This window comes from Herpailurus yagouaroundi, unplaced genomic scaffold, assembly GCF_014898765.1.
Source record: "Herpailurus yagouaroundi ecotype Mexico unplaced genomic scaffold, PumYag 189, whole genome shotgun sequence".
Taxonomy (NCBI): domain Eukaryota; kingdom Metazoa; phylum Chordata; class Mammalia; order Carnivora; family Felidae; genus Herpailurus; species Herpailurus yagouaroundi.
The window spans coordinates 18,270,507-18,290,468 of NW_024412420.1; the positions used below are offsets into that span (position 1 = coordinate 18,270,507).

The 19,962-nt window shown below is 58.3% G+C and overlaps 1 protein-coding gene across 4 annotated transcripts; it reads right to left on the bottom strand.

Annotated features, from left to right (window-relative positions):
* Window positions 1-149: 149 nt before the first annotated feature.
* PLCD3 (phospholipase C delta 3) lies at window positions 150-18,351 on the bottom strand. 4 transcript variants are annotated; one of them, XM_040497840.1, is made up of 16 exons: window positions 18,213-18,310; window positions 17,333-17,495; window positions 9,139-9,300; window positions 8,792-9,020; window positions 8,375-8,504; window positions 7,186-7,414; window positions 6,528-6,729; window positions 6,202-6,346; window positions 4,770-4,922; window positions 3,496-3,630; window positions 3,241-3,403; window positions 2,417-2,533; window positions 1,653-1,819; window positions 1,277-1,412; window positions 1,052-1,201; window positions 150-872 (listed from the first exon to the last, which is right to left on the bottom strand). In XM_040497840.1, the coding sequence occupies exons 3-16, from the start codon at window positions 9,269-9,271 to the stop codon at window positions 784-786; spliced, it is 2,178 nt and encodes a 725-aa protein (XP_040353774.1). In that variant the 5' UTR covers window positions 9,272-9,300; window positions 17,333-17,495; window positions 18,213-18,310; the 3' UTR covers window positions 150-783. The 4 variants fall into 4 exon arrangements, with proteins under 4 accessions (XP_040353774.1, XP_040353772.1, XP_040353771.1 ...); XM_040497838.1 differs by lacking the exon at window positions 17,333-17,495 and having other exon boundaries at window positions 3,241-3,391; window positions 18,213-18,351; XM_040497837.1 differs by lacking the exon at window positions 17,333-17,495 and having other exon boundaries at window positions 18,213-18,351.
* Between the last annotated feature and the right edge of the window lie 1,611 nt (window positions 18,352-19,962).

Below are 19,962 nucleotides of genomic sequence, written 5' to 3' on the forward strand. Positions count from 1 at the left end.
AAAAAAAAATTTTTTTAACATTTATTTTTGAGAGAGAGCACGAGCAGAGGGGCAGAGAAAGAGCGACACAGAATCTGAAGCAGGCTCCAGGCTCTGAGCTGTCAGCACAGAGTCCAACAAGGGGCTCAAACTCAGAGACCGAGAGACGCTTAACTGACTGAGCCACCCAGGCGCCCATGCTTCTTTATTTTTTTAAACCAATGGTCTTGTTCTGTCTGCTCCAGGGCTCTTCTGTGGCACAAGTTGAAACCTACTCCCAGGTTTCCTCGGCTTTCCCTTCTTAAGACGGGAAGGGAGCTCAGGTTCAAGAGCTTGAGGGAGGAGCCCAGGAAAGCCTAGCCAGGGGAGGGCCTTCGGGGGCACTAAGGCCTGGCGTGGACTGGGGGACAAGGAGGGGGCCGGACACTCTGGGGGAAGGAGGCTGGGATGGCCTCCCCCCGGGGGGGGCAGAGAGGAGTTCAAGGCTCATGTGTCTTCCTCAAATCTGGCAACGACAGGCCTCGCTCTTCACGAGCCACGACGAGGGAGTGGGCCGAGAATCCAAGGAGTGGGGGCCATCTCAAGGCTCCAGGGTTGTAGGAGAAAGCGCTGATGCCTGTTCTCAGGAGGGGCCAAGGCCACCCCCCCAGCACCCACTTGAGACTGGAGTCTAGCCAGTGGGCAGGGCTAGCAGGCTGGAGGGTCTGGTCCTCCCACCACCCCTCTACTGCGGAGGAGGAGAGAGCCTCCGCCACGGGGTGTAGACTGGCACCCGAGGAACCCCAGGGTGGGTCAGTCCGGCTCTCAGAAGCGCTGGATGCGGATGTGGACGAAGAGTGTGGCTGGTGACAGTGAGGCCCCGTCCTTGGAAAGCAGGTGGATGTGGCGGTACCCTGTGGGGAGGGGGACATGCCTCAGGTTCTCTGTCCCTGACCCCACCGGGCCTGGGCCGTGGGCTCACGGACCACATCCCACCCCTGGGCTCGGGGGGCAAGCTCTCAGAGGGGATGCAAAGCCCAGGTGAACAGGGCCTTGGAGGCCCAGACCCCCATCCCTGTCCGTCCCCACCAACCTTGCTTCAGGCTGTTGAGAGGCAGTGTAAACTGGCCCACAAAGTCATTGGGGGAGGTGGTGTCATAATCTTCTACCACGAACCGGACCAGGACCAGCTCTGGAGCCCGCAGCTGGAACTGCAGGGTCTGCCCCCAGCGGGGGTTGAAGCCTAGGGTGCGGGCCTGGCAGTCAGGAGCCAGCTGGCCCCCAGGCCCACCCTCCTCCCCCCAGCAGGCCCACCCACCATTGTTGAGCACGTAGTTGGTCTCCTTTCGAGCACAGTCTGCGGGCACCCCGTGGATCTCGACACGCACCAGGGGGTCCACGATGGAGTTTGGCTTCTCGGTGTTCAGCTTGGGCAGCTGCTGCGCAGTCAGAACCTGAAGGGGATGAAGGGGAGCTTCGGTCCAGCCCCCGCCCCCCCACCAGGGCCCATGGCTGCCTGCCCCCTCTGTTAGGGTGGGAAGCCCCTTGCCCTCGGCACTCACCCTGAGCCTCCCCGCATGGGACTGAGACTCAGACCGCCCTCACACCAAGCCGTTCGGGCCGGCGCCCTGCAGACTAGGACCTCTCCAGAACCAGCTGGGACCCCAGAGTAGGGCTTGGTCCAGGCTGCTGACCTGGATGGTGAGAGTAGTTCTGGGGGGTCCAGGACACTCAGGGTCAAAAGTTGTGTCAGGCTGTCGCAGGCAGGCAGGTTTCAGGATGTAGCCGCACTGCCCGTTGATGAGGAAGCGGCCAGCATTGAGGTCCATCTCGTAGCCTGGTGTCTGGAAGTTCAAGGCCACTGTGGACACAGCAGGATCAGGGCAGGGGCTCTTAGTGGCCCTCCTCTCACTGCTCAGTTTCAGGGTCTCACAACCCACTCCCACTGTGGCTTAGGGGTGCATCATAGCAGCCAAGGGTCCCAGCCCCCATTGTCACCGGCCCTTTATCCCTGGTATCTCCCACGGCCAGAGGGTTGGGCTGGGCATAGGCCTGGGCCAGGGCTGGGCCCAAGGAAACCTTGGGTTTCTGTATCTCCATTTCTGCCCTCAAGGGGACCATATCCCCCTCCTTTGCTCCTTTGTTGGGGCTCAGCCTCCAGAGCCCACTCTTGTCAGTGTTGACTTAGTGGGACTGCCAGGTGTGGGGGGGGGGGGGGACACATGGGAATGGAGGTTTTTAACTTTTGCCTTCATGAAAAATGTGAGACTTTACACTGTCAGGAAGAAATGTGTCTGATTTGTGTTTCCCCACCTACTTTCCTGACAATTATTTTAATAACTGTTATTACCAAGAAAACACATTTTTCCACCTTCTGAAAAGCTGTATGGCCCCATCACTGCCTGGGCCTCTCATGGTTCCCTGAAGGCCACTCCCTGCTCCTGCTGCCCCCACTCACCAAGCTGACAGCCTGAGTTCCACATCTCCTGGGGGCTGTAGTTGGCGGAGTTCATCCGCAGCCCCAGTGGGTAGACACGGGTCAGTTGTCGGGTATTGTGCCTGACGAAGCTGTTCCCTGGGGGAGGAAGTCGGCGCAGGATTGTGATGGCCCCTGGGGTGTCCCTCACCCAGCACCAGGGCCTGTAACCTCCCCAGCCCCAACCGCAGGGACAAGCTGGGAACAGAGGCTGAACTACCCCCACCCCGCCGGCTCCCCCTGCCCCAGGGCTGAGAGGACCTCCCAGAGGAGGCTACCGAAACCCAGAGAGAGCCAAGGACCCCTCCCACAACGCAGCACTGCATCCCAGCCCCAAATCCCCCAACCCAATGCCTGGAACGCGGGGCCCCAGGATGACAACCCGGCTCTCATCCCGCCTTGGAGGGGTCTGGGGTGTTCGCAGGCATCACCTGCTCTGGAATTCTCTCTCCTGTCCGCACACCCGCTGTGGGACTCCCCCAGCCCCGACCACGGCTCACTGATCACGCTGCACCATTACCCCTGCCTGTGTCTGGCCCTGCCACCAAGCTTGAGCCCAGTAAAGGCAGGCAGCAGCCTCCCTCCTCCCTGGGCCCTCTTCCCTCCATCCATGCTGGCCCAGTGCTGCCCACGTGCTGGGTGCTCGTTCCCTGAGCCCCGATCTGGGGGCCTCCTGACCCCTTCACTGCCCTGGAGGCCCTCTCAATCTCCTTTCCAGACACCAACTTCAGGGTACCCCCCCACCAGGAGCCTGCAGGCCTCCACGGGACCTCCTGCCCCCAGATGCCCCACGTCCCAGCTCCTACCTGCCTCTCGGATGAGCTTCTTGGCCTTGCGCTCACTGAGGGAGCTGACCTGGCAGGGCTGGGGTGGGACCGGGTCGGGGCGCAGGGTCCGCAGGCGGGTGGCACAGCAGTACACGGCCAGGGCCGACAGCTCCGGGGAGATCTGCTTGGCCTGGGAGATGAGCTTCAGGGCAGTGTTCCGGACCCCCCTGTCCTTCCCCTCCCCATGCAGCCCCTCCCTGCCCAGGCCAGGCCGGCCCAGCCAGGCCCACTCACCCGCCGCCTCTGTTCTGTGGCCTCTGCCTCTTCTTCCTCTTCGTCTTCCTCCTCCTGGTCAGACAGAATTCGACCGTCCTCGCTCCGAGCAGCTGGCAGCTTCTTCCCCTTCACCAGGACCCGGCCCTTCAGCTGCTGGAGAGGCCAGTATGGAAGGATGATGCCCTCTTGCCCCTAGGTCAGCCATTCAACCCCCACTATGTGAGGGGCTGACTGGGGGTGGGGAGCAGGAAAGAACATGAGTGATGTTTCTAATACGAAAAAATGGGCAACGACGTATAGACCCATCATCATGGGACTGGCTAGTGACGTCCCTCCAAACAGAAGACCACACAGCAGCCCTTACAATGGTTGAGGCAGCTCAAGACTGAAAGAGAAGGTGCCCTCTTCAGAAAATATCTCACATGAAAGAAGTGACTATAGAACACGAACACGTAATCATATGATCTTCTTTGTGTAACATTTGAAAGGTAGCTATGTACATAGGTATATACACATGGGAAAGTTCTGGAAAGACAGACGAGAAACTTAAAGATGGCTACTTCCTGTGAAATTGGACAGGGGCAGAGAAAAACCCATTTTTCATTGTATATACTTTTGTACAGCTCGATTTTTTTAACCATGTTTCATGCTAATAAAAAAATCAAATCACACACACACACACACACACACACACACACACACACAAAGGTGAATCAACATTCTCTGCATATTTGGATTGCGAGGAGGAGGAGAGTTTTCTCAAGGAGCAGGGGAGAAAACACAAATGTCCTGAGGGGGCAGAAAAAAGGTTCTGGGGTTCGGGAGGAAACACCACCTCGGGCCAGAGAGCTGAGGAAATTTCTAAGGCCACGGAAGAGGTGGTTTATCACTGAGCTAGAATTCTAAGCAGGTGGCGGTGGGCAAGAGTAGATGGCTGGGAAGGGAGCTTCAGGTGGAGGGGACATGTCAACCAAGGTTTGGAGGTAGGAATGGCAGAGTCTGCAGGGACTCGGTAGGGAGGCAGAGCGGGGTGGGGGTGAGGGCATGGAAGGCCCTGGGTGCCAGGTGAGGGGGTGGGGTGGCGGTGAGGTAGGGGTGGGGAAGGATGGAGGGGGGAAGCGTGACGAGACCTCGGGGTGGCAGATGGCCACTGAGCGCAGGGGCAGAGGAAGGCTGAGGCAGAGAGAAGTGAGGGGTCCTGACCCAGGGAGGTGGCACAGCAGTGAGGGATGGTGGACAACAGCCGGGTCCCCGCCCCCAACCCGGCTGGGAGTCTGGGGGGCACTCACTACCTCTGGGGATGGCAACTCTTCGGGGTTCTGGGAGTCCAGCGCTTGTGTCACCAGCACGTCTCCCAGGATGGCGCGAAGATGGCGGGCCATGACAGCCTGCTGCTCCAGCCCGCAGTGGTTCTCAAGGGACAGGATGACAGGGTATGGGGACAGCTGGAGAGGGGGAGGGGGCAGCAGCTCAGAGCCACTTCCCTGTCCCCCTCCCAGGCTCCCCCACTACACCTGGACCCCAAGCCCCTTCAGGACAGGCAGGCAAAGGCACACTGGGGGCTGAGGAGGTGGAATGTGGGACATACTCTGGGGCCAGTGTGTCCATGAGGGAGACAGAGGGCAGATCTCCGGTCTCAGGGAAAGGGTGGTATGTCTGGGAAGCTGAGGGCAGCTGCAGAGATGGTCTTATTTTTTATTATTTAAAAAAAATTTTTTTAACGTTTATTTATTATTGAGAGACAGAGCGTGAACAGGGGAGGGGCAGAGAGAGAAGGAGACACAGAATCAGAAGTAGGCTCCAGGCTCTGAGCTATCAGCACAGAGCCCAAGGCGGGGCTCGAACTCACAAACCGCAAGATCATGACCTGAGCCGAAGTCGGACACTTAACTGACTGAGCCACCCAGGCGCCCCAAGATGGTTTTGTTTTATAAATGCCCTTTATATGTTAATGACATTGACCATGTTGTTTATGTTACAAACTTTTCCCCCCACGCCAGTCTTTTTTTTTTTTTTTTTAATTTCTTTTTAGGTTTACTTTTTTTAGTAACCTCTATACCCAACATGGGGCTCGAATTCATGACCCTGAGATCAAGAGTTGCACGCTCTTCCCACTGAGCCAGCCAGGCACCCCCAAGCCCATCATTTTTGAGGGTAAGATCTGTGTATAGCTTGACAGAAGTTACAATTTTATGCAGATTCCATGCCCAGCTTCTCTGTCATGGCTTTCCCTTTGGGAGTTAGGATTAAAATGTCCTCTCTTGGGGTGCCTGGGTGGCTCAGTCAGTTAAGCGTCTGACTCCTGGTTTTGGCTCAGGTTATGATCTCATGGTTTGTGAGTTTGAGACCGGTGTTGGGCTCTGTGCTGCCCTGCGGAGCCTGGTTGGGATTTTCTCTCCCTCCCTCTCTCTCTCTGCCCCTGCCCCCTGCTTGTGCTCTTTCTCTCTCTCTCTCTCAAAATAAATTAAAAAAAAAAAAAAAAAAAAGGTCCTTTTTACTCCTAAAGTTTTCTGCTAGACATTTTGTGATTTTAACACATTTAATAAACATGAAAGTAGGGGAAGGGAGCCTCTCAGCTTTCTTCTACCCCACTGGCCAGCTGTCCCAGCAACACTTGGTGAGTGAGTGATTCTCTGGGCAAGGGAGTTTTTTCTGGAAGGACTGAGGATGGCTGGGGTCATCGGGAAGGCTCTGGGACTGGGCATGGGGGTCCTGGGAGCTCACAGTGAAGGCGTGGTCACGCACAGCCTGGACCACATCTCGGAAGAGGATCTTAGAGGTGAGGGTGTGGCCGTGGTAGATGACGGGCTCCCCTCCTGGACCCTCCCAGCAGTCTAGCTCCACACAGCGGCACCCCTGTGCAAAGGCCCTGTGGATAGACAGACGGACAGGCAAGGTGTCCTGTGGGTGCCACAGGGCACAGCAACCGGCAGACCGAGCCAGGTAGGCACCCCCCCTCCCTGCCGGAAGCCCACGGTGAGATTCGAGCCCCATGTCACCCTCAAGCTGGGCTCCCAGATGTGTTCACCCCACCATCCCTGCTATGGTACCTAACATAGGCCTCGGTGCTGCTGGGCCCCCCGATCTGAGAGTCAGTCAGATAGGTATTGTGCGAGGAGGAGATGAAGTAGTGGGAGAGGGGCTGGTCCATGTCCTGGAACACACATGTGTGGGCTGGGTCCAGAGCAGCCCCTTCGGGTGACAACAGGTACATCATGAAGCCATCCAGTGTCATCAGCTCATGCTGCTTGGCTGCGGGGATGGGCAGAAGAGAACGTCAGGCCACAGGGAGGTGCCCCACGTCTGGCCCCATGTGCCCCCAAAGCTCACTCTACTTAGTACTAATGAGCACCTATCTACAGACTGGACTCTACTCAAGCGATGCTACTGACTTCTTTGAAGTAATCTCTACACCCACCGTGGGGCTCGAAATCACAACCCCGAGATCGAGAGTGACATGTTCTACCGACTGAGCCAGCCCAGTGCCCCCTGAAGTCATGCCACTTCATCTTCAGCCAAACCCTGTGAGGAGGGTGCACTACTATGCCATTTTACAGATGTGGCAACTGAGTCTCCAGGAGGCGAGGTAGCCTGCCCAAGATGGCACCCACTGCCAGTAATCGCAGCGCACGCTTAGCTAGAAGCCCAGACCTGTCAGATGCCAAGACAGGGCCGTGTTGACCCCCACCCTGTCTGTCAGACCGCCACCTGTCTCATTGAGCTCATAGGTGTGGATGAGCTGCTGGGCACGGGCCAGTGTGGCGCCATCCTCGCCCTGGTCCTCCAGGAACTCCAACAGCTCAGGGGCGCTCAGCACGCGGTCCTCGCCGGAGTACCGATGGAAGATCTCCTCCAACTCAGGGCGTTTCAGCAGCCGCCTCAGAAACTCCTCAATCTCAGCCCCCTCCAGCCGCTCATTGTTGGAGTGGTCGCACTCCTAGAAGGCAGCAGGGAGGAGCTCAGAGGAGCGGGGGGGGGGGGGGGTGACACCCTGGGAAAGCTGGCCTGCATGGACACCTCTGTCACCTACAATGCTAGGAAGGCAGATGTCCCCCATTTCACAGGTAGAGAAACTGGGAGCTATCGAGGCTCTGGGTGTTGCTCAAGCTCACAGAGCTGGTAAATTGCAGGGCTGGGATTCTAAGGAAGGTCGCTTGGGTTTAGTGCCTGTCCCGTATGCCCATGACCTACCCCCCCCCCCCAAATCCAGAGGGGGGGGGAAAAGCAGTGGCCCAAGGGCAGGACGAGCCGTAATTCCCCCTCCCGTGCATGTACATTACCATCCTCACAGTCTCCAATTCACACCCAGGGTCAAAGGGCAACAAATAAGTGCGACTGCACGTGGAGCAGTCCACGTGGAGCTGTGGGCCCCCGTGTACCGGGGCCATGGCTCTTCCGTCTTTCAGGGTCTCAGGCTGGTCACATAGGCGTCTGCCACGTGCCCTGGCTGGGCCATCGATGCGGAGCCCACCCCCGTGCACCCCTGTCTGTGCTCCCACATGTGGGGTGTATATGGTCACACGTGGAGGGGCCACATGGGCCACGGCGGAGGAGGATGCGCGCGTGTGCCTGTGAGCTGACTCCTACTTGCACTCCCATGTGCAAGCCGTGCGTGGTCACCTGTGCAAAGGCTGCCTGCAGACTCCAAGCAATGAAAACTATAGCTCTGCTGCTTCCTTTGGAGGTATGGGAGGACCCTCCCTGCCCCGCGCCCCGCCCCTCCTCCAGCTCTGCCTGAGGGTGAGGAATGTTCTGGGCCGGTACTCCCATCCTGGCCCAGCCGCCTCAGGGGAGGGTAAAAGGCTAACTAGGCCCAGACGGGGCCTTCCCACAGGGAGAGGCCACTCTGTCCACAAAGGATGGTGACTCAAAGGTCAGAGTGGGGGCAGGAGCCCACCTTGAAGAGGCGGTAGGCATACATGTCGTTCATGTCCACGTTGACCATTCTGAGCAGGCTCTTGATCTCCTTGAAGCTCATCTTACTGTCCTGGTTCGAGTCAGCCCGGTGCAGATAGGAGTGGATCCAGGTGTGGGTGCTCAGGAAATACCAGCAACAGCCTGGGCACCGCCCCCAGCCGACAGGTAACTGACAGGGTCGCCACCACTGCCTGGCTCTGGGGACTCCTGGGTCTAGGGGCTGTACTTCCCCTCAGCCTGGGGACTCCCTCCCTACACGGGGCCAGGACCGAGCTTCCCAGAGACGGAGGCGGCGTCACCAGCCTCGGTTCTGAAGACTAGGGGCCCTGGCTCAGCCCGCGGGGCCCCCAGACACGTCTCCCCCCATCCCCCACGCCCGGCCCCCTGGGCAGGATATTGATCGAGGCGCTCGCGCTGGCTCATGGCATCGAGGCGCGCGCGCAGCTTGGCCAGACCGCGCACCCAGCGCTGCGCCTCCTCCGGGGTGGCCGCCGCCAGGTCCAGGTTCTTGCGGCGGCCCTTGAAGGCGATGGTGAGGCAGCGCGCCGGCGGGAAGGCGCCCCCGAAGCGTCGCAGGCCCTCGGACTGGTGGCCCTCGCGGACCGCCTCGATGTGCTGCACGAAGACTGCGGGAGGGCGAGGAAGGGGAGGGGGTGGGGAGGACGGGGCACGCGCAGCTGGGTCAGGGCGGCGGGACCCGGCCGCTGTCCCCAGCCCGCCCCGCGGCCGCGCGCCCCGGCTCACAGATGTGCTGCGACGGCGCGCGCGGGATGCGCCGCTGGAACCACACGCTCAGGCCGTCCTCCTGCAGCCGGTACAGCCGCTCCTTGTGCCACGTCCGTGAGCGGATCTTGCAGAGCCGGGAGCCCCGCAGCATGGCGCGCACGTCCTCGTCCTCCGTCAGGCCTGCGCGGGAGAGAGGCCGGAGGACGTCGGGGACCGGCCTCGCCCTCGCTCCCTCCACCCTCGTCCCGGCTGGCAGCCGGCCTGCCTTCCTGCGCCTGGAGCCTTGCAAGTCCTCACAGGCCCCTCTTCCTCTCCTTAGCGTAACTCGTCCCCAGTGGTGGGTTTGGCTATAGTCTCTTCCGCCCCAGGAACTCGCTGGCTTGGTGTGTCCCACCCAGCCGCCCTGGGGAGGGTGCCCGTACCTCCACCAAGCAGCTGCCTCCAGAGGCCCTCAGAGCAGAGCAAGCCCTCAGGCAGCGCCTGGGACTCAGGCCTCCCTAAAGGTCACCCTTTCTGCCACTCCCTTCCATCCGGGCCTCCAGACTTCAAGACCAGAATCTGCCACCAGCAACCTTTTCCCTTGACGTGAAACCCTGACCATCAAAAAGGTAGTCTCACTATCTAACCCAGATCTCTCTTGCTGCCACCCAAGCTGCTCACCTCTGCTGTCCCCCCAAGACCAGGGAGGACAGCAGAGGCCACCCTGGCTCCACGCTCATAGGCCAAGGACTCCAGGACCAGCCCTGCCCTGCCCAGCCTGCAGCCTCTTTGTGTCCGTCCTCTCTGTGTCCAGCTGAGAGAGAGCATGGTCTGTGCCACTTGGTAGTCCCCCCCCCGCCCAGTCATTGTCCCAATCCCACCTAACCCCGCACGTGCTCTCCACAGTGTCCGCTTTCCTTAATAAGAAGAAATGCTTACAGAACATGTACTGCACGCCTGCCCCAACTCATGCATTCACTCGGGAGAAAACAAGTATAGAGAAGTTTAAGTGACTTGCCAGAATTCCAAGGCTACGAAGGAAGGGGTGGAAGCAGGCCTCGAACCCTGGAGGTCAAGTTCCAGCACCTTTGCCCATGGCCACGACACGGAATCCCTCTGCTCCTCTGCCCCTTCTCCTTGCTATCATGGGCACCGGGGGTGGGGGGAGCAGAACTCAAATTCAAGGGTCCAGGGAGGCAAATCCCACCTCTGTCACTTCCAAGTTACACAGCCCGGGTGGCAGTAACCTGAGACTGCTCTAAGCCTCATGTTCTCTGTGCACAGAATGAAGGCCACAGTAGTACCCCCTGCAAAATCCAAACTTCAGTCAAGATGCTGCCCTGCTCTGATTTGTCTCATTAGAGGTCAATACCAAGGGTTTACGAGCCAGGGGACAACAGAAAGAGTGGGAATCCGGCATACTGGAAGGAGGAGGGCAGCCAGGAATGGATGAGGGCCCAGAGTTTCCAGAGAACAGGAAGCTGGATTTCTATGGGAAGCCTCCAGATTTTTCAGTGCTGGCAACCAAATCAAATTGAAACAAAAAACCCCCTAAAACACCACGGTATGGGCCAAATGAACAGGACAGTGGGCCTCTCTTCCTCCCTTTATTTTATTTTATTTTATTTTATTTTTTTTAACATCTATTGAGAGACAGAGCGAGACAGAGCATGAGTGGGGGAGGGGCAGAGAGAGGTGGGTACACAGAACCCAAAGCAGGCTCCAGGCTCTGAGCTGTCAGCACAGAGCCTGACGTGGTGCTCGAACCCGCAAACCACGAGATCATGACCTGAGCCGAAGTCGGACGCTCAACCGACTGAGCCACCTAGGCGCCCCCCTCCCTTTATCTTATCAAGTCCCCAATACTGGCTTTGGCTCTAGGCTTTGTGGCACCAAGGCCCCTGCTTGTCGTAAACTCTGGCCTGTGGAACCAAGTCTACATCCCAGAACATTCCTCTCTCATTCTCTTGGAACCTTTGTAGGATCCTTCTTGCTTCTCTTCCTCACACAGGAGTCCTTCAGGGACCAGCTCAGACACCATCTCCTCCAGGGAGCCTTCCTTGGTTTGTCTTCAAATGGGCATTCTCCCTCCCTGATCACCAACAGCACTTTTTACTTTAACTAAAACAAACACCCCACCTAAATTGTAATTTCGGTCAACTTTAATAAACCCAAGGACAGGGATGAAGTCTCATATCTGCACTACAGTGCTCATCCCAGAGCCAGACCCACAGCCAGTGTTTTGATAGGGGAGGCAGATGTACCAGCAATTGGGGGAACTAAATTTATTCTGCCCCCTGCCCTACCCTATCTGTCCTTTCCTTATGGGCCAGGGTTTCTGAACCCTGGCTGTGATCAGAATCAGCTGGACGGGTTTGCAAAACCCACAGCCCAGAGATTCTTGTCTGGCAGGTGTAGGTTGGGACTTGGTATCTATATTTAAAAACCTATCCTGTGACTTTGAGGGTGACTATGACTGAGAATCACGGCCTCAGGGCCAGGAGGAGAAACCTACCATCCAGAGGAGCCTATAGTCCCCCCTTGGGTTAGCCTGTGGCCCTAATGGCTCTCGGGATTTAGACGAGCCCCCTGGGTCAGTGCCCATTTGGTGCCCCCTAGCTAGGAAAGCTTGTCCTTTCCAGACAAGGAGCTAGAATGTGGCAGGCACCAAGCCAAGAGACTCACCAGACCCTCAGCCCCCTACACCCACATCTGGGCAGCTTCTGAATTCCTTCAGCCTGAGAAGCAATGGATTGGGGGGCAGGACATTCAGCAGAACGTGTAATGCCACAGCAACCAAGCCTGCCCCTCCTCTACCTCCTCTCAGTGGGAGAGGAACCCCTATTCCCCTGACAACCAGGCTCTGCAGCTGGGGCCACCTCCCCTGACCCCGCCATCCCTCTGATGCCAAGCCCATAGTTGGGGAGGGTGGGGAGAAGGGGGACTGGTGAATGACTAAGGCCGGAAATGGAGGTGAGTCACTGAGGGCCTGCTTTGTCCTGAGTCTTCCGCAAACAAAACATCGCGAAGGGGAGCCTGAACTTCTGATCAGCCCTCCACTGGGACAGGTTCCCACGTTGAGGGCCCTTGCTCCTGACCTTCCTCCCCGGCTCCCCAGGAGCCTGTTGGGGGAAAGGGTGACGTTCCAGTCTGCCTGCCCAACTGGCACTGGCCCCTGGACCACACTGCTCCTCGGACCACACTGCCCCCGCCGCCCCCACATCCAATGGAAAAGCCAAACAGAATGGGAGTTCAATGCCAGGCCAAGCCAGGTGCTGAGTCCCTGGGTAGGTGACATTATTTCCCCATTGCTTGAGCTTCTGACCCCTGAGAGAGTGAGAGGATTAGGGTGCCAGACAGGAAGTGCAGGACCAACGGAGGTAAGGGGGTGAGGTCAGACCTCGGGCAGTGAAGCTAGGAGGCACCTGGCTCTCTGCCCAGGCACCCAGTAAACATTTATAGGTCCTGCCAGGCCCCAAACACACAGATGTTTCCTCAACCTCATTCCTACCTGCTTGGAGCAGGTGTGCATCCTGTCTGCCTCTTGTGGTTTCCGTGGGTTATCTATCTAAACATCTCTGCCTTGAACCTGGAGCTGGGCTGGGCCAGTGCTGTGGCCACCTTGACTGAACAGATGGAGTAATAGTCATGAAATAACAGCACTAAAAATGATGAACAACAGTCAAAAGATAGAAGCAACCCAGAGGTCCATCAACAGATGAATGGATAAGCAAAACGTGGTACAGATAGACAGTAGAATATTATTCGGCCATAGAAAGGGGGAAATCTGGTCTCACCCTGCAGCCGTAAAAGGACAGTATATGATTCCACTTATATGTGGTACCTAGAGTAGCCAAATTCATAGAAATGGATTATATGTCACATATCCCTCAAAAAAAAAAAAAATTCAGAGACAGAACGTAATTAGAGGTTACTAAGGCCTAGGGGAAGGGAAGAGGGGGGAAATTACTGGTTAACGGCTAGAGTTTTTGTTTAGGGTAATGGAAACATTTTGGAACTAGCCCAACACTGTGAATGCATAACATTGCGAATATAATTAATGCCACTGAATTAGCCACTTCAAAATGGTCAAAGTGGCCAACTTTATTATATATTTTTTGCCACGGTTAAAAAAAATAACAACGCAATATGCCAGAAACCATTGTATACTTTGAAGGGGTGAATTGTATGATATGTGAATTAATATCTCAATAAAGCTGTTCAAGGGGCACAGAGCAGTTAACTTATCCAGGGTCCTGGGGCAGCAGGTGGTGGAACCAGGATAGATTGAGAGTTGGGGGGTACCTAACCCCCTGAAGGGCTGTGTGTGGCTGGAATGAGCTAATGCACATGGTGCACTCAGTTTAGGGCCCGGCCTGCAGTAGGCACTCGATAAATTATAATAAGGGAAAGCGAGGCAGTGGCCCTGGAGGGAAGAGGGAGCCAGGTATTCCCATAAGTCTGTCCTTGTCAGTCTCATGGCCTCCAGATGGGCCCTTCTCCAGCCTCGTTCAGTGTTGTCAGTGGGGCTCAGACACCTTCTCTAGGCCAACCGCTCATCTCAGCCCTAAGAGACGGGCCACGGGAAGGTGGAGGAATGGACAGGCTCAGTGTCCCAACTATCACCTTCAGCCCGGGCGGTTTGGTCTGTGTGTGGTCTGAGGCCTGAGCAGTTCTGGGTCAGCGGCCAAGGTCGAGGGCGGGAAACTGTCTCAGTGGCAGAGCTGGAAGGGGCCATGGGAAAGTCAAGTCCATCTCTGATCCTTAATGTCCCTTTTTCATAGATGGGCCACTGGAATTATGAGAGGGTAAGCTGGGTATGCGGACAGGGTAAGTTGTGTATGCGGACAAGGCAAGGGGGGACGCAGGGGCAGTGCAGTGGGTGGGCAGGGGCCAGGGCAGACCAGCAGTGGGGGTGAGGACGGGGCTGCTGTGTGGCTACAGCGTGTGTAGACAAGAGGGGTAATAGGTAGGCAGCAGGGTGTGAAAAGGGTAGGTCTGCAGCAAAGGTGTGTGTGTAGGTTGCTGTGTGCATATAGGGTGTGTGCGTGTGTGTACGCGTGCTTGCTCCAGTGCACACACGGGAAAGGGTACACGGGGCTCCAGCAGGAATGTGAGACATGCAGGGAACAGCAAAGGCCGACAGCTTCATGCCAAGTGGGGGAGGAGAGGAAGAGAAGCTTTTCCTGGTGGCTCTGGGAGGGAGTATCCAAGGCGAGGGGTCCCAAACACCCTCCTGCCCTAATCCTCTGGCCAGCAGGCAGCCCCAGCTCTTCAGGTATCAAGCGTGTCCCCCTGGCCTGGGCTGGCTGCCACACCTGGGGCCAGAGCCCGGTGGAGCTCAGCGCCAGAGTCCATAACATTCCTGGGAGAGTCAACAAAGTCAGGAAAGGCAGGCAGTGCTTCCCCAGTCCCTGGCTAGACGCAGTGCGACAAAGGTGGCGGCACCCTTCCCGGCAAGGCCAGAACGAGCATGAAGCCCATTTGGGGGCAGAGGTCGTAGGAGGGGGCACAGCATGCCCCCGGCTCAGGCCCCACCCCCACCCCCACCCCCCGCCAGGCCAGGCACCTGCCAGGACCCCCAGCTGCCAGATCCACCCACGGCAGCCCCACTCACCCTGCAGAAGACGTCCTGGGCAGGCCATGGGGAGAGCCCCCTTGCCCCTGTGGCAATCAGTGGTGCGTGCAGGCTGGGGAGGAAAGGGAGCAGGATTCTGCCCACTCAGTGCTCTGCTTGCTGGGAGGATTAGGGGCAGGGCGGGGCAACAGGGGCACAGGCACAGACAGGGGCTCTGGGGAGACAGGGTTGTCAAGATAAAATTCAGGGTGCCCAGTTACATTCGAATTTCAGATGAACAACGAGTCATGTTTCAGTATAAGTTTGTCCCAAATCATTTGTTTGTTTATTTGGAATTCACATTTAACGGAGCATCCTGTATTTTATTTGGCAAGCCTATGAGGACACCTCTAGAGGCTGGCAGGGCCTCTGTGGGGGATGGGAGTAGCAGGCCATCTCCAGGCATCAATCCCTCACTCATTCACTTAGACTCTGTGCCAGGCGCCTGGGTTCAAATCCTCTCGCAGCTACTTCCCAGCTTTGAACTTCTCTGAAACTCAGTTTCTCACTTGTAAAATGAGGCTCAAGGTACCACAAACCTCAGACAATTGTGGGCATTACATGAGCTAATATGCGAAAAGCGCGCTCGGCATAGTGTTATAAATGTGTTAATTAGTATTCATTAATTCTGGCAGTAAAGAGCCACCATCGAAAACTAGGCTTTGGTGGCTGCCTCTCAGCCCTGTGGGCCTTGGCTGGTGACTTCACCCTCTCCACCGGGTCTGCGCCAGTGAGGACAGCTGCAACACCTTTCCCCCTCCCGCCCCGCCCCCACCCCCTGGGGTGCCAAGGATTAAGTAGGTTCTGGACTGATGCAAGCTCAGCACTATGTCTGGCCTCACTGAACTCAAGCTCTCTCCAGCTATTCTCTGGCTTCCTGGGGACAGGCTAAGCCCGCAGCACCCCCAACAGGGGGAAGGGACAGGAGAAGGACCCCAGGCTCCACAGATGATTCGCACTCAGTGTGGGAGTGGTGTTCCCCCCAGGATGGCCTGAAAAGCCCTTTCTTTTCCTTGGGCCTCTTGGAGCCTTCGACCTCCAGGCCACTCCCTGCCCTGGTCTCTTGAGGGGACCTGAAATAAAATCTGTTCCCTGTTAGCCTAAGGGGTGTGGCCACAGGGGGCCATCCTGGGAGGAGCTGGGGTTGCTGTGGGAGGGGAAGCTACCTAGGTGCTGGGCCTAGGCCTTGAATGGCCCGAAGGGCCAGGCCCCAGGACACCTGGGTGTGGTCTCCACCCTGTCCCTGGAGTCAGTAAGGCCCAGGGAAGCTGCATTCCCCAGAAACTGGACATTCCTTTCTTGGCAGTCACTCAGCAGGACAGGGCAGCGGTGGGAAGGGAGGACGGCCCAGGTGACATTCTGACACCCACATAGTTCCTGATGGTGTCACAGTGGGGGATGCCGTGAGCTCCCGTGCAGCTTTACTCAGCCAGTGAGCGCTGAGTCCCGGGCTCCGCGGTAATGATCTGTCTTCAAGTGTCTCTTGCTACTAAACTGTGTGCTCCCCGAGGGCTGAGCACTGTGCTATTCATCTCTGGCGCCCTGGCCCCTGGCACAGCGCCCGTGGCACACTGATAGGGCTAAGCAGATATGTGTGGAATGAAGAAGCAGGCAGGTATGCAGGGGCATCACCCCAGCCCTCCCAGCAGCCACAGCCCCTGCGGTGGCTGACTCCTGGAACTGCTTCTCTGGCCCAATGCCAGCCCTGGACGTCTCGGTGGCACCTCACCTCCCCACGGCCACCCTCCTCTCCCCAAGGCACCGCTGCTCCTCAGCCCAAAGAATGACACTGCCATTCACCGGAGACACCTTTCAGATCCCACCGACTGCAGAGTCCAGCCCAGTCCACCCCCTAGGTGGTTCTGGAATCACATTCGGGCTGCACCGGCCCAAGTCTGAGCACCACCATGGCTTGACCAACTGATTCCCCAGCCTTCCTCCTCTGGGTCTCCCTGATTCCCCCCTACCTATGTACAACATGCCCCTGCTCTGCACAAGCCCTTCCTCCTGCCTGAGGCCCTCTGGGGGCTCCTACTGGCCTTTTAAGGAGGGGCCTTGAGGACACGGCCCCCACCTGCCTCTCCCCTGGGCCTCCCTCCGGCTCTGGGGTGCCGCCGGGGCTCTCGCTGGCTCCCCAGCATCTGACTTCCCTCTCCCTTCCTAGCCTTATTTCTTTGCTTCATTGTCTGACCTCCTTGCCGAAGGGCCGGAACTGTGTCTATCTTGTTTGTTGCTGAATTCCAGGACAGAGCATACCGTAGGCACCCAATAAATGTCTGCTGAATGCATGAATGATTGGACAGGAGGGCAAAGATCACGTGTCTTAGTCTCCTTAAGGAGAGTGTCAGGCTCTCTCAGACATAGTCAACGCTCTCAATCAATTCCGATCGAATGAGTGACAGGAGGTAGAGTAAAAACAAGTGGGGGCAGTATCTAAGAGAAGGCAAGAGGGGCAGCTGGCACCCCTGATTCACACCGATCTCTTGGGCAGCCCTGCCCTGTTCCCCCAGCCCCACACCCCACCTCTCCATCATTAACTATCTACTAACAGCCCTTCCAACACACCACTTCAGTTTCATGGTGCTTTACATTTTTATAAAATACACACACACACACCTCATTCAAGCCACTCAACCAGCCAGTCGGTCACACTTTGCTCAGACTCTGAGAGGGTCGCAGGGGCAGCGTGGCTGGGCACAGCCACCATGCCAGCCTTTGCCCTTAGCAAGCTGTGGCGTCATTGGCACATTCTTCGCCTTCTCCGAATCAGTTTTCTCATCTGTGAAAGGGGAATTATACCGGGTACCTCTCAGGAGGGTGAGGAAAATTGAATGATGCCACCCGGGGCCAGGCCAGTCTCTGGGAGATGCTTAATAAGCCACAGTTACATTTCTTCCCTGCAGTGACTTCCCCCAAACCTGAGCCGGGAACTCTGCCCTTCTGACTCCAAGGGCAGTATTCTCACCAGTTAGACCAGTCCTACCAGTGCTATGTGGCTGCTGCAACCCCTGTGGGGGCTGCAGGGTTGGAGGGCTGGCTTGAGAGGCCGGCCTCCCCCACAGTTCTCCTGCCTTCCTAAGGGCGGCCAAGAACCCGGGATGCCCGGGGGCGCCCGCAGACCCGAGACGGCATAGGGTGTTGGGGAGGCGAGTGAGGGACACCCCAAGCCTGTCTCTCCCACTCTATTCACCAGGTCCTCGGGGACCCCCCCCCCCATCCGCGCCCAAACGCCCATTCCGGCACGCCCCGCGGGCGCCTCCTGGTGGGAAGCAAAGGCCACCCGGGCGCCTCGCTCTTCCCGGGAACGTCGGGTGACCCCAGGTATGACCACCCCCCCGCCGGAACGGTGCTGGCATTCCAACCCTCGCCCGGCTCCACACAGCCCTCGCAGCTGGGAAACCCGCGACGGCTCGCCCGCACACCCCGCCCCCCCCCCCCCCCCGACGGACCTCTGGGCAGTCGGCGCCCACCCGAGCCGCCCCCGCCGGTCACTGACCCATCTTCTTCAGCGCCCGCAGCCCGGGCCTCTTGGTGTCGCCGTCCGGGGGTGCGAGGAGAAGGGGCGCCGCAACCTGGGCCGCCACCGGGGGCTCCTCGGGCCGCCGGCGGCAGCTCCTCCAGCGGCCGCACAGCATGGCTCGGTGGGGCCGGGGCCGGGCCCGGGGTCTGCGCGCGGGGACAGGGCAGCGGGGGGCGCCGCTCCGGCCCGGCCCCGGCTCTGCGCGCGGTCCCGAGCGGAGAAACTTAGCGGCGCCGGGAGGGAGTCGGGGGGGAGGAGGTGTCGGGAGCAGGGAAAGAGGGAGGGACGAGGTCGCGAGAAGGAGGGACGGGGAGGGAGGGGGCGGAGCCGAGGAAGGCGCGGGGGAGGCGTGGGGCGGTGGCGGGGAGCTGGGTGGCGACCCCAGGCCGGGAGGTGCCCCTTTGCGAGGTGTGGGAAGGGAAGGGGGCCGGCTCGCGTCCCCTCTCCCTGCCCGAGCCCCCGGCTCTTGAGTCCGCCTCCCCATTCTCCTCCCAAATCCTCGGATCCCGGCCGCACAGATGACGGGAGCCCCTGTTGGGGGGAGGGGGCGGCGGAGGAGGCGAAGATTGCCTTCTGGCACACTCTCCTTTCTCTGCACCCTGACTCGATGTGGACTCAGGACCCCTCCCTCTTCACCGTCCCCTTCCCCGTCCCGCAGGAGGCCTCAGAAGGGAGCCAGACTGGGGGCCAAATCTGCGGGGCGGCTCGTCCTGGGCCAAGGGTCCTCGGACCGGCCCGGAAAGCCGAGAGAACCCCAAGAGCTGAGCCAAGCAGGAGGGCAGCCCCAAATGGAGGGGTGGGAGAGCGGGAGGTGGTGGTTGGGGGTAGGAAGGCTCTGGCTGTGATGTCATTGGATTAACCCTCTCGGCATCAGGTGCCAGCCCCTCGGTCTCAAAGCTGACTGGTCTGGGGGAGATGGGGTGGCACTAAGTCATTAGAATCCCCGGCAGAACTCCGGTTCTGGGTTCGAGGTTTGGAAGCATTAGCGTCCCAGTGGGCGTTCGATTGCCCCGGACGGCCGCCGCACCCTGTGTAGATGTCCGTGACATCGACCCGTGGGTGAGCGTCGAGTGTGGGTCCTGGTGACCGTTTCATGTGTTCACTTACTATATGTGAAACCATCAGAATATTTGTACTCGAAGGGTGGGATGGCAGGAGACTAATCATTTTAGCGTTGTCTGCCGCAATTACCCTAAATTGGGTGCGGAGAGCCGGGCGCACACCGCCACTCGGCGGCGGCCAAGAGCGTGGCATCTCAAAGAGAAAGCTTAGTTTCTCAGGACCTAGATTTGCCACCTACTTGCTCTAGCCCATTCTCAGATATCCTTGACCCAGAGATCTGGCATACTGGTTTGGATACCCACCCCTTTCTGGATATTCTTTCTGTACTTTTGATCCTGCAATTCCTTCCTTCAGGAAACACCTTTCTCATTCTTCTCCTGGTTTACAATTACGTGTTCCAAAACCCAGCTCCAATGTCCCTCCTCCAGAACCCCTCCAGAACCCGCTCTTCCTCCAGGACATAACTCCTTTTTTTTTTTTTTTTTTTTTTTATCCCCAGAGCCTGGCGGGGCGGGGAGGGGAGGGCGGATCTAAGGAGCTGAATTGGGTTGCTCAGATTTGCAGGACCTGGGTTCGGAGGACAGACGCAGGTTTCCACCAGGGGGCGCGAGGACTCCGCGCTATTTTACTAGGTCCACCAGGGGGCGCTGCCTCCCGCCTCTGG

What these genes read in the sequence shown, in the direction of transcription:
- PLCD3 (XM_040497837.1), bottom strand. Translation starts at nt 18,351, where the DNA reads ATGCTGTGCGGCCGCTGGAGGAGCTGCCGCCGGCGGCCCGAGGAGCCC. An exon ending in ATGCCTACCGCCTCTTCAAG is followed by an intron (nt 7,415 to 8,374) that starts GTGGGCTCCTGC and finishes GCTGCCTTCTAG; the next exon opens with GAGTGCGACCACTCCAACAA. An exon ending in TCTCAACAGCCTGAAGCAAG is followed by an intron (nt 873 to 1,051) that starts GTTGGTGGGGAC and finishes CCCTCCCCACAG; the next exon opens with GGTACCGCCACATCCACCTG.